This window comes from Lissotriton vulgaris, chromosome 1_1 (genome assembly GCF_964263255.1).
Source record: "Lissotriton vulgaris chromosome 1_1, aLisVul1.2, whole genome shotgun sequence".
Taxonomy (NCBI): domain Eukaryota; kingdom Metazoa; phylum Chordata; class Amphibia; order Caudata; family Salamandridae; genus Lissotriton; species Lissotriton vulgaris.
The window spans coordinates 462,669,387-462,682,891 of record NC_141685.1 but is presented as its reverse complement, the minus strand read 5'-3'; the positions used below and the strand labels follow the sequence as shown (position 1 = coordinate 462,682,891).

Here is a 13,505-nt window from a genome sequence, read left to right as displayed (position 1 = left end):
GGGAACTCGTGGCACCTGCCTGGACACCACTCTGCACTCAAGAAGAAGAGGAGATCAGGATCAGAACTGTCCTGATCATCACCAGGCCGGAGTCCAACACCAGAGGTTAGTGGCCGGACTACAAAGACAGTCAGCCACTAAGAGGTCCTGCCCTAAGCCCAGCGGGAGTACTCAGAGTAGCCTACAAGCATGTGTGAACCAAATATCTGCCACATGCTTCCCAGCATTACTGTCCAGACATTGTAAAAGGGGGTCCGGCAACCTTTTCATCCTTTTCATTTGGCTTTTGGGATGGATTTAGTGTCCTGCTGGGCAAGTCATGCAGCAGCCCCTCTCTAGGGACAGTCATAACACCCAACCCCGCACCCATCCAACACAGGAGCCCCCTGTCAGTTGACCCTGCTAATAAAAGGGGCTAGGTGCACGTGCCCTGGAACAGTTATGCACCCATATACCTAGGGTCTGTGTGGTCCTGTATTTGAGTATGTGGGCATAAGGTCCAACAAAACCACAGATTCCTGCTTGCAAAGCATTGATGGTGGCATCGAGAGAAAATATTCCTATAGTGAACATATTTTTACCTGATAATTGATGTGTGGTTTCATTCTTAATTGCATCATATTGCCATGGTCTTACCATATGGTACCAGTGTTTGCGGGTGGAATGTTTTTAACCCGCCGATTCTGTGCAACTCATAATTGGGGCCAAAAGGAACAACACATCAAGTCTTCAATATCTCTTCTCCTGTTGCCTAAGATGTCAGATCTTGGAGCCACTATTGGTGCTCATTCAACAACTTACGTGTCAGGCTATTTGACAAGCAAAACCAAGGTCACAACGGAGATCCACAAGCCAAATAACACTACAAAATCCTTAGAGTCTTAACTGGCACTTAACCAGTCCCTATTCTGGTATCCCGTTAACTGGGACAATCAAAGCCCTTCGGAAATAGATATTTCTGCTCAGCAAGCCTTAAATAGTGCCCCGGCATCCTTTGTTCTATAGCCCCTAGGCACTTCTTTCAGCCTCCCTATCTCTATTGTCTCCATGGAGATCCATCACTGTCCTGGTGTTATTGACATACCTCTGACCACAGATACCACTTTCTCTAGAGGCAGTTACTGTCAGGTGAGCACTGTATTTGTGTTTTTTTAGGATAGGTGCTGCTGCCGCTTAGGGAGGGTCCCGAACAGGCGGTTTTTCATCGCCAAGGGAATGGTAGGAGTGTTCCTCATTGGGTCGGAGGGGGGGGGGGCACTGGGTGTAGGGAGAAAGAGGGAAAAAACTACAAATTTAGTCCTCATACGAGCCTAAACGAGTTAGAGCTACATGGGAAGAGTTCAGGAAGCCATGAAAATGAATAGGCCAAATAAAATTAAGTTAATAACTTGGAATGTGAATGGCCTGAGGAGTAGGATGAAGATATCCCGGGTCATTGAATTTCTCAATAATAGTGAGGCCCACATCTGTTTTTTAGAAGAAACTCACCTAGAGGCCCATGAGTGCAATCAGGGTTTTGGTAAGCTCATATGGGTTCAGGAGGTGCTTTGCTCAGAACAAAAAGGTAGCACTAAGGGAGTCACTCTAATCATCAGAGGCAATGCTGGTATAAAGGTAGAAAAAATTGATACAGATCAGTCAGGGAGAACGCTGGTGGTCACCCTGACAGTCAGGGGTACCTTTAGTGTGTGCAGCTTACTATTGGCAGAATGAAGATAATTCAGAAGCGCTCTTAAAATTAGAGACCAGTTTGCTAAACACTACTGCACCGATTATAATTGGGGGTGATTTTCATCTGATCTTGAATAAGGAGTTAGACCGCACCTCAAAAGCAAAATATAATACCCAATCAAGAATGTCTGCTGCGCTTAAAAGTATGATCAAAGAATTTAACTTGCTCGATATTTGGAGAACTAAGAATGGGAACACTAGGGATTTTTCATTTTATAGCAAGAAATATAAACATAATTCCAGAATTTATTACTTTTTGGTGGCTCAGACGAAGTCCTCCGAAATTGAGTCAATAATGCATATCCCTGCGATTTTATCAGACCATTCAGCCGTAGAGTTGACACTTTAAACAAAAAGAGTGTCAAAGAAGGTGGGCTCTGGAGAGGACCATGCTATTGGATGAAGGAGTGAGGTTAGAGCTAGAAGAAAAAACAGATGAATATTTTAAGTTTAATATAGTTACAGCTAAGCACCCAATAGTCTGGGAGGCCTTTAAAGCCAACTTAAGAGGGCCACAAAGCTCCATAATGATTAGTAAGAGGAAATTGATGAAATAGGTTAAAGCGGCTAGGATAAATAAGATAAAGGAAAAAGAGATCGATCTACAGAGGGCTTCTTTGGTGTCTCAGAGTTTGGTGCTGTGTTTGGAAAAAGAGCTAGAGGGTCTACATGCAGAATTTCAGGCCAACTTAGACAAGAATTTAAAGGACAGGTGGAATGCTAGCAAGCTCCAGCACTTTGCTTATGGAGAGAAACGAGGCTCTCTTTTAGCTTGGAAGGCAAGGACGGACAGGGTAAGGAACCTGATAAAGAATCTAATCCAAAGAGGGACTGGAGTCTTACTGCATGAGGATGACAATATTCGGGAGGAGGCCAGATCTTTCATGAATGACCTATATGAGGAAGATATTGTATCAGGACCCGAGGGAGCTAAGGAATGGATAAAGTTAATAACTCTCCCTCAGCTGAAAGAAGAACATAGGCTATTTTTGCAAGCAAGTATAACGGAGGAAGAGATTAGAGTACAATGCAAAAAAATGGCCTGGGGTAAAGCAGCCGGCCCAGATGGGCTTCCAATCGAGGTATACCTGGGTATGTTGGACAAGGTAATGCCAGTCTAAAGAATGTGTTCAATAAAATATATATGGAGGGAGAAGGCACTCCAAGATCATGGGCAGAAGCAACAGTGACCCTGATCTTAAAACCAACAAAGATCCTCAGAAGATCGAGTTCTACAGACCAATATCCCTATTAAACTCTGATCATAAGGTTTTTGCAGGAATTTTTTGTCAGCTAGGGTGGCTAAAGTCATTAAGGCCATAGTGCACCTGGATGAGAGAGGATTTATACCCGGGAGACAGCTAAATGAGATCACCTTTCAAGTTATGGGGGCAATTGATGTTGCTGTGGTAAAGAAGGCCCCTCTTACGATAGTTGCAATAGACGCCGCAAAGGCTTTTGACCAGGTGAACTAGATATATCTTTGGGAGACTTTACAAAGCTTTGGTTTTCCATGTAATATTGTGCAGGCTGTGAAGTGTCTTTACTTCTAAACAACAGGAGAGATAGGGTTATAGGACACTCCTCTACCCCAATTCAGAATATGGAAAACAACAAAGAAGTGGCTAATATTGATTTAACAAACACAGAGAAATTTGTGTTTGTGCCATGAAAATGAATATAAAATACTGACAAAGAAGTCAGCTCCACTGCAATTGCAGGTGTCACAGCACACCGGGTTGGCATTCGGCCCGCCAGGTGGAACCCCATGATGAAGCATGTCACCCACTAGGTGGGTGAGTGAGAGTTTTCTTAAAAAACTATTTATTTTTCACTTTGGTACACACCCCACTTATTTGTAAGTATTTTATATTCATTTTCATGCTACGAACACAAATTTCTCTGTGTTTGTTAAATCAATACTAGCCGCTCCTTTGTGAAGTGTCTTTACCTTAATCCGAAAGCTAACATTTTAGTCAACGGAGCATTGACAGATTGGTTTAGTATTTCAAGAGGCACTAGGCAGGGGTGCCCTTTGTCACCACTATTATTCAACCTGTATATTGAACCGTTAGTCTGCAGGCTCAGGGCAGGTCCAACCATCAACCCTTTTAAAATCGCAGAGCTAGAGTTAAACTTGCTCTTTATGCGGATGATCTGCTTCTGTATACATCTAATCCAGCAGAAGCTATACCCTGGCTTTTTGAGTAGGCGGAAACATATGGAGAAGTCTCAGGATATGAAATTAATAAGGAAAAGACCAAAATAATGGAATGGAATCAAGTTAATGGAAGTCAGGGGGCAAAGAGCCAAATGAGGTACCTTGATGTTCATCTGGCTCAGAACTTAGAAGACATTCCCAAAATCAACTGGAAGATGGTGTCCAAAGAGGTCAGCAGTCTTTTAACACGATGGGTAAACCTCCCCCTAAACATCTACGGGAGGGGTTACCTCGTTAAAATTATAATTTTGCCTAAAATAACCTTTCTTTATAACTCTGTTCCATTATCTTTTAGTGCTAAGGACATTGCCAAATTACAGGCAAAAATTGGCACTTTTATATGGGATGAAAAAAGTCTCAGGATAGCATGGAAAAAGCCTAGGAGAGGTCTTACTGTGGGAGGGTTAGCGTTACCAGACCTACTCACTTACAGTTAAGCCTTTAATTTTAACCCCTTCGCTGCAGGGCCGATTCCCCCACTGTGCTGGGGGGTAGGGAGGCCACGCACAGTGCCCTGGTGCTCATGACGAGCTCAGCTCGTCATGAGCCACGGTTCTTGTGTGCTCATGACGAGCTGAGCTCATCATGACCACGCCCGTTCCTTAGAACGCCCAGCACAGCAGGGGAATTAGTACCGCGTGTGAGCGTTCTAACGGTCTTGACAAGCTCAGCTCGTCATGAGCACACAAGAACCGTGGCTCATGACGAGCTGAGCTCGTCATGAGCATGGGAGGGGTTAAAAATCTTAGGATTTTGGCCAACAATACTGATTCCTCATCATTAGGCTTATTATTTGAGGCAATGTTACAAGATGTGGAGCAGGGGCAGGAGTACTTTCTCTACAAGTTCGGAGATCCTAAGTTCTATGAAAAAGTTGGACTAAAGATTCTGGGAGCTGCATTAAAGAATTGGACGCACATCAGGAGAGGATTGAAAATTCCGTACTATGCAGGGCAGGCTCCAATCTGGGACTCTCCCGGCACTCCGGAATGCCTACAAGACCAACTCTGTCAACCACTGAAACTGGAAGGTATTAGATTTTGGGGAGACCTAAAAAAGGACTTGAAGTTAATTAGTTGGGAGTCGCTAACTAGTCTAACTCGAGGGACACTGACAAGGTTTAAATTTTATCAGTTATCCGCTTGGTGGGCAATGCAGACCTGAGGCAAATACAAAGCCAACTCGAAATTTGATTTAGTCTCTAGAACAGGTATTTGGAAAAGGGAAGTTTCCTTTTGGTACTAGGCTCTTTTGGAAACTGGCGAAGATGTGGAACTGGAAGTTACAAGACTATGGGGTGATGATTTCAGAGGCAGTGAACAGGAAATGCCTAAATTATGGTTTGATTCTTTTTCCATGTTGCAGGCAGTAGTTAAACAAATGCACTTAGGAGGATCCATCTATATATGCCTCATAGAGTCTATTGGTCTCCAAAAAAACATTCTAAAGCGACTGGGAAGGAATACAATTGCCCCAGGTGTAGTATCCTACAGCGAAGGACATCCATATGTCTGCGTATTGTCCGAGAATTAAGCAGTATTGGGCTGAGGTATGTGCTTTTTTTGGAAGATGTGCTACATCAGCAGGTGGAAGTTAGCCCCAGCACGATTTTCTTTGGTCTCCCGAACGATTACCGTATGAATGACCTGCTTCCAAATTTATGTTCTAGCACCCTGGCAGATGTGAAAAGACACAGCCTGGTCCCTTGGTCCTCTCTGTAACTAAAGGATTGATAAAAAGGCAATGCTGTTCCAACAATTCCATCAATCAATTCTGGTGATTCAGGGGCGTTTGTTTTAGTCTCCTCTTGAGCCTAGGAGCAGATTTTCCATGTATTCACTGAACATAGATGTTTGAGATTTCCTTAAGTCCAGATAGGGAACACTCTTTCTAAGACGGCTAAGTCTGCGTAACTGTAAAACCCTCATTACATTTTCATCTAGTTTCTACAGTAAAGCTGCAAAATGGTGTATTTTTCACCCACACACCTTTATTTTAATAGGCATTGTTCTGTTTCTTGTCCAAAGTGTCCTTAATTCACAAAGTATATGTGCTTTTAATGTTTCAGGTGTTAGTTAAATAAACATTTAATTTTTAATGAGTGCAAAGCTTTCTTGTTTTTTAGGTCTCGCCTATGCAGCGCGCATGTGCTGCATAGGAGACCTTTAGCCGTCGTTCAGCTCTTTCTGAAGTACACACTTGTACTTGTGGCGGCATACACCTTGCGGGAGTGCGCAGGGGCATGCCACAAGCACAAGTATGTGCTTCAAAAATGAGCTGACTGCTCTTTCACTTGCGTTCCCACCGGCACAGGCAGGCCACTGTAAACCCGGGCTGACAAAGACATATGGTTGCTGGATGCCCCGCCCTCTCCCCACCACCTTTGCGTGTTCTAATAGGCTTTGATAGCTGCTATTGCTTCTTCTAAACCGCGTGTCATTTACCAGACAGCTCAAAGAGCAGAGCGGGGCCTCGTTCATCAACCGACTAAACATGTAAATATGCTTTGCACTGCTAAACGATACTGAGCTGTGCCCCTCAACAATGAAACAGACTGACACAGCAGGTGTACAATTAGAAAGCTTGGCACTCAGCAACAACAGTGTGTACCCACACGCTCATGGTTTCAGACGCCATGCTCGTAAGCAAAGCCGTTAGGGACTCGGTGTGCAGTTGAGATGAGATCCCGCACAGGCACGTAGGGCTCTGCCTCCACGTCCTTGCGTGCGCAAGCTCCCTAGCCAAGGAAATGCCAGACATCTTGAGGCTTGATGCTTTGAAGTGCTGCTGATACAGACGGCCATACAATGAATTCCCTTAGGCATCAGCGCATGCGTAGCAGTACATTTTGATTCCATAAAGGCACAAAATAGTTATATTTTTACCTATGGCTCGAGTTACAGACATTCATTAGACGTGCAAGAAGCTATTAGTCTTGCAATTGTGGCTTGATAGAGACCTTGAAGAGGTGAAACAGGTAAGTTACACGTGCAGAGCTGACATCTTCGACTGTGGCAACTCTGCAAAGTGTCCAGAACTTATGCTTTGTAAAGTCTATTTTCGATTCATGGATGAACGCATTCAAAAAACGTGTCAGAGAAGGGATCATGCAAATGAGAAAACCTACGCAGTGGTACATTTGTGAGGATTCCCAAAATGTGGAACATATTTTTCATGCTCATCTGTCCTAAACTCGCATTGTAACAAGCTATAGTGGGGGCACCAATGCAACCTCATTGCATGGGAGACGTGTAGACAAGAAAGATATTTCATGGAAAATATTTGACAAGAAAAAGAAAAATATCAAACAGTTATTTTTTATTTAATTTCATTACTAATATAACCCTATCAATGAGGGATATAGTGATGGGGAGAGTCCACACGTAGCCTTAGAGAAAACAGGCATACACAGAGGAAGTTTGTAAATTGTAAGTTTTGCTCACATACACCCACATTTTTTTTTCTGTTATAAGGGACAAATGTTGGCTTAGAATGAGGACCAGCCAGGTTCCAGTAATGGTAGCAATTGTTATGCTAGAACAAGGTTAAGGTCCCAAGAAATCATCCCACCATTGTCACATTGTAGTACACTCACACTGGAAACAAGCATTGTCAAAGCCAATAGGTTTCACCTTTTGGACCTAATGTCTTTGCCAATGCTTTTTGGCAATGCTGTACTGCATCAGCAAAAACATTTTTTTTTACACCGGCTGCTCAGCATGACCAAAAGGAAAACAAGCATTGGCATAGCCAATAGACTCGCCTTTGGGACCTTATAAGTGTTTAGCTATGCAACAGTTGATGTTGCACCAAAGGTATTGTGCTGCATTATTAAATACTTATAAGGTCCCTAAGGCGAGACCTATTGGCTATGCCAATGCTTGTTAGAACAAGCCATGGGCGAGTCAGTGTGTTTTACAACAAAAAATATGTCACTCTACCGCTGATCAATACAAGCTATTCTAAATTGCTATTATTATTATTATGTTTCTTATATAGCGCCTGAATCGACCCCCTAAGGGGTATCTCCGCGCTTGCCTTGGGAACCCGTCCTGGCTTTTCCCTGTGAGATAGCCCCTACAGGGTATCCCCAAGGTGAAAGCCAGGCATCCCGCCGCGGGGGGCCGTTGTGGAGATTAAGCAAGCTTAATGCCCAGAGTTGCAGAGTGTGAACCCATGATTAGGTCAGGCACCGAAGCGAGAATTATCGAGTCCATGGACATTTGAGCTCAACACCCTGCCGCGTCGGGAATTGAACCCTGGTCCCGGATCTGACTTCTGCTTCAGGGTCTGCCTGCTCTAACCAGTGAGCCACACTTCTCCTCCACTATCTTCGTAATCATTTCCATGGCAGATTGTAGATTCCAGCTGTGGGGCTTTCATCCATTCAATGAAAGCTACTTAACCATTTTCAGTCCACAAAGATGGAGTTCAAGGTACAAACTGAAGGGCGTGGCCATGCAAATGAGGCAGTGTGAGTTTAGATCTCTTGTAAGGGTGAGGGCGAACAAGTGGGTTTCATTCTTATGAAATTAGGATCTAGACAAAACCGTGTGCAGTCAGTGACCGAGATTAATTTCTATTGTAAGAAGAACATGCCATTGGCTTTCGGCCCTGGACACATGTATACCATAGTCATGCCACAGGCTGAGAAGGCGGCAAAAGCTCCTGTAGTTCATAATTACAAAGATGTTAATGTGCAAAAGATCTATACAAGGATTACTATTCAGTCTTCCCAATGTAGATTATTTCTCCAGATGTTTCCACCTTTATGGAGATATTTCAGAATCTTGTGGCTGTAGTCTTGTTCCAATTAAAATGCAAAAAAATAAGAAAAGTTGTGTAACTTAGTTAAAAGATCCAAACCTGTTGCTATATTATTTGACAGGCCACAGTTAAGTGAACATTTTCTAAGGCTGATGCTACAACGCGTCTCTTTGTTAAGTGTCCAGAGTGTACTACAGACAAGATGCCTCAGGTCAAAGTAAAAACTATAACAACATTGTGCGTGTTTACGTGGTGTAGCTCTTGAGTGCATTCCTTCAAATGTGTTGTTTTAGGGAATAGCAATAACTACTTACTCGTGAAATAAGAAATCTTATATTTTTTCTGGTGTGGTTCCTCAATATCGCTGTCAAAATATTGATTTACACAGCACCCGTTTTAGACTTGGTGGCGCCAAATGCGACAGTCTCTGAGGCGTCTCTCCATTACAGCTCTCTCAAATGTTTTATTTCACAGCACTAATCAGCACAATGTAGAGTGTTATAGCGTTTTTACATTACAAACATATTCTACAGAGACCATGACTCATACAAGTATGTCAATCGATGTTTCAGAAATGTTACTTAGGACAACGAGGACTAGAAGGTGTAGGAGACACATGTCATCCATACTGGTAAATTATACATACGGAGTGTTTGAGAAACACAGGGGCAACTTTTCTAAGTTTTCATACAGAACAGAAAGTTGCTGTGCTGTTTCGTGAAAAGGAAAGAGCACAACAGCGCCATATCTACTAAAATAAGATGTGTGGCTGAGGTCCTGCCTATGTTGCTGGAGGCTACCTTCAGCCGCGGTCGGTAGTAGGAGTTTCTGCAGGGCGGTGATGTGGGGAGGGGGAGGGGCAGAGTGGGGGTAGTAATGTATGGATTACGGAGTTTAACTGGTAAGTAAACAGATAAATAAATAAAACGAATTTCGTTGCGCGCACTGCATCACCAAATGCGATGCAGTGCACGCAACAAAATTCATTTTATTTATTTATATGTTTACTTACCTGTTAAACTCCGTAATCCATACATTATTACCCCCCACCCTGCCCCTCCCCCTCCCCACATCACCGCCCTGCAGAAACTCCTACTACTGATCGCGGCTGACTACCTTACCAGCACAAAATGCTATGCTTTGCCAAAGTTTAACACTTTAGCACTGTACATGTGTGCTGTATGGTGCAGCACATATGCAAAGTTGGAAAGGTTTGGAGGAAATCTCTGGACACCTGTTAAAGAGTTGAGACAAGGACTTTTAAAGATGTGATTAGCCATTCTTTTATGAATCAATCTTTTATGAATCAATATTCAAATGTTTAGATCTTGTTTAATGTAACCGGTGACAACATCATACATCTAAATAAACTGTTGTATTCAATTGTATAGGTTTTTAAATATAACTCTTTATTTGTTTAAATTTAGCTTTCTATAGCTAGTTAAGTATTATAATCAGGAATTCACTTGTCCATACGATCAACGCAGCACACTATAGTCATATTAAGATGTTAAACAAAGCTGAAAATAAGAAACAGCCATGCATTATTCCTTTGTAAGCTTTGGGTGATTGGCTCTCTTTTCCTCAGATCTCAAATCGCAAATAGGTTGTTGTCCATCTGTACAGGTTCATGACTGCAACCTTTAAAGCTGGACCTATAGTTGAGTGTTTCAGTTTCAGTAACGCCTTTGCCTCCCGCCTAACCCTACCGTAGGCTCTTTTCTTGACATTGGGTTGACAGGATCTATTATTTTTAAGAAGGATAAGTTCCATGGATGGCTTCCCTGTGATGAAATAGCCCTGTCATTCTCTAATCCGACTTTGATAAATATCAGAATTACAAATATATGAAAGTTGAGCAGATTTTGTAGGACATCCGCGTTTTCGTATTCGTATCCATGCGGATTATGAGTTTAGGCAAACAATCTCAAATCACATTCATTGCTGGGAGGGAAGCTTATGAAATGAACTGTGCCTGATGCATGTTATTTAATTCCAGAAGCCAAAGGCCCAATGGGCCTCAAAACATTTAGTACATTATAATTGTCATATTTGGTTTGGAGATTTCTTATGTCACGTGCATTATATTGATCTCAATCTGAAAGTGCAATGCAGAGGTCTGGAGATTCCAACTTGAACAGTAATGAGAGAAATTTGGGTTGGACCGACCAAGGGAAATCCAGAGATACTGGACTCCAATCATGACAACTTAGGTCTTTTGTTTCTAGTGTCCTTGGGCCCTGTAGTATGGACCCTCAAACACAGGACTCTCAGTATAACGAGGCAGAGTGGTCCATGCTGACGCAGGAGGCAGCTATGGGTAGATTGTCAATGTCCCGTATTTGTAAAGCGCACAGCTACCTCCGGAGAGGTGTCCCGGCGCTGGAGGCCGTTGGGAAGATAATCAAGCTATTGCCCAGAGTCACATGGTGGTGGGCTGATCTGCCGCCGGCACCGGGATCGAACCGTGAGCCCCAGGATCCAGAGGCAGTCGCCCTGGCCACTGTGCCGCACACTTTCCCTAGAAGTTAAGAACTCTACCATGCAGCAAATTACACTCAATACCTCAATGTTCAGAAAGTGAGGGAACACTTCTATTTGGATTTCCAATTCAATGATAAGGCTTTAGGCAGCCATAAATAATGTAGTCTGGATCCTGTCAATACCACACATGTGCACAGATGCCAGGCTGAGTTATAGAAGTAGTCCTCCTCCCCGCCTATACACATGTGCACAGCGCCTTCATTCCATCTGCATGCTTCAGCTTGTCTTATTTTAAAAGGTAGGCTCTGATGGTTACAGCTCTGAACCCTGGTAAGCCGAAGCTCACAGTTGGTGAAACTGTTAGGGAGACTCACTCCCAGCAGAGGTCGTAAAAGCAGGAGGCCAAAAATGTTTTTCTTTTTCATTGGAATTTTCATCAGTACAATTCAGAAATTTAGTTGGGATCTTCAAGAGCCACAGTTATTGTGATTGTTGTCTTAACCTTGTGAGGGATTTCTATTCTGTCCATGTTTTCTGCTCTCTACCTCAATGTATGTTCCTTCTGATTCCTCTTTGCCACCAGACTTTATAGTATGGAGCATCCATTCCTCTTTTTTTCTCCTTCTTCATGTGGGGTTTAAAGAGCCTTAAAATGTACTTATTGACTATTGAGTGGTTGTTTTTTTAATTGCATTCCAATTTTTCTCTTTGTAGCTTGATTTTTACTATTCCATAATTATGCCCTGTTTTGATATATAGTAAAAATGATTCTACACAAACACTACAAAAAAGAAATATATATAAAAAAATATCATTCATAAGAAATACAGCTTTAAGTTTGATATTTGTGTTGAAACACACAAACTAGGAGGCGACTTGAACAGGAGGTTCTTGTTATTCAGAATATAATATTTAGATTTGCACTCTCAGTTCCTTACAACATAAGCCTATCCTTCATTGTATCACCGACTGAAAAACTCACAGGCGACCAGTCACTTAGTTATTTTGCAATTTGACCCTTGATTTCACTCGATATGGGGATATGTCTAGCAGTTAAAGTGTGTTATAATTCAAGGACATGAAGATGCAATATTAGGATCAGGAATACAAGAAGGCTTGAGAAGGCTTAACTTAGCTCTTATAATTGACCCATGGGCCATATTATAGAAATGGTGTAATGTACCAGGACAGAGTGCCATATCATAGCTAATGCAGTGGTCCTAATGCAGACACAAACACACGTCTACATTGAAAACACCACATTGGTGAAAGGTGGACCGGCTGATAAAAGCTGCTGGTCTCTGCATTTCACTGAGGTTGCAAACCAGGCCTCAGGTTTATGGATAAGGAATGCCTGTGCAGGCTGGTGAAGAGGTTGACTGCACCCCCATGAAAGAGGATGTGTAGGTGTTCCTGAGACCCCGATATACCCACCAGAAAGTGTGCCCTTGCCTCTATGTGGCGCATAGTCCTTGCGCATCCCAATGGTTTCTGTGTTGTTGCCGCGGCCTCTCTAATATGACACAGGCACAAAGTGAAATGATTCTTTCATTTGCATGGGGCCACGCCCCCATGCACATGCAGGAATTCCCTCTTGAGATAGAGCCCCAGTGCACATGGAGTGCTGGCATGATATGTATTACAGAATGGGCTGCACAAGCATCTGTGGCCCCTTCTGCAACACTAAAGGGCACAGAAGGTGGCAGAAAGTGGGTGCACTTGCCTGTTGTGCCTCTGGGGAACTTTCTATAATATGGCCTTGATGTTCATTTAGATTGCATGGCTGAACATGGCTGAGGATTTCAGAAACTTTGGCAGAAAGCACATTTAAAGAGTTTTGATTTGAACAGTACAATAGGATAAAGGTTGCACACTTACTGCTCATTGACAACAGAGGTGTTCCTAGACATAGTCTTTGGTGATAAGTCATAGTCGCTGTCTGATCGATAAAGAAATGACTCCCGACGTTGATTGTGACTTGGAAAGTTTGTGTGCAGAACAAGTCCTGAGCCAGGGCTGGCTTGTGGGTCCAATGGACTGCGAATCGGTGAAGGGCCATTTTCCACATCAAAGCTAAAAGAGAATAACAAACAGTGCACAACATGGTCAGTTTACCTTCTATTCACATACTTTAATTAAATACAAGCTACTTTTATTACAAGTGTATCCTGATCCTGGGAACATGTTGATGATCGTCAACAAAGTACATTATAACTAGAGACCCCACAGGCAGGAGGACATTATTTCATTTTTTTACACAGGTTATTTTCAAGTCTCCCAAATATTTTTACACTCTCCACTT

The 13,505-nt window shown here is 42.8% G+C and overlaps 1 protein-coding gene across 2 annotated transcripts in view; it reads right to left on the bottom strand.

The window, feature by feature from the left end:
- Nucleotides 1-13,505, bottom strand: part of PDE4B (phosphodiesterase 4B) — an 804,711-nt gene that overhangs the window by 308,948 nt on the left and 482,258 nt on the right. For both annotated transcript variants that reach the window (XM_086953749.1, XM_086953754.1), the window contains exon 2: nt 13,082-13,276. In XM_086953749.1, coding sequence (XP_086809875.1) covers nt 13,082-13,276 — 195 coding nt within the window. The remainder of the gene's footprint in view (nt 1-13,081; nt 13,277-13,505) is intronic.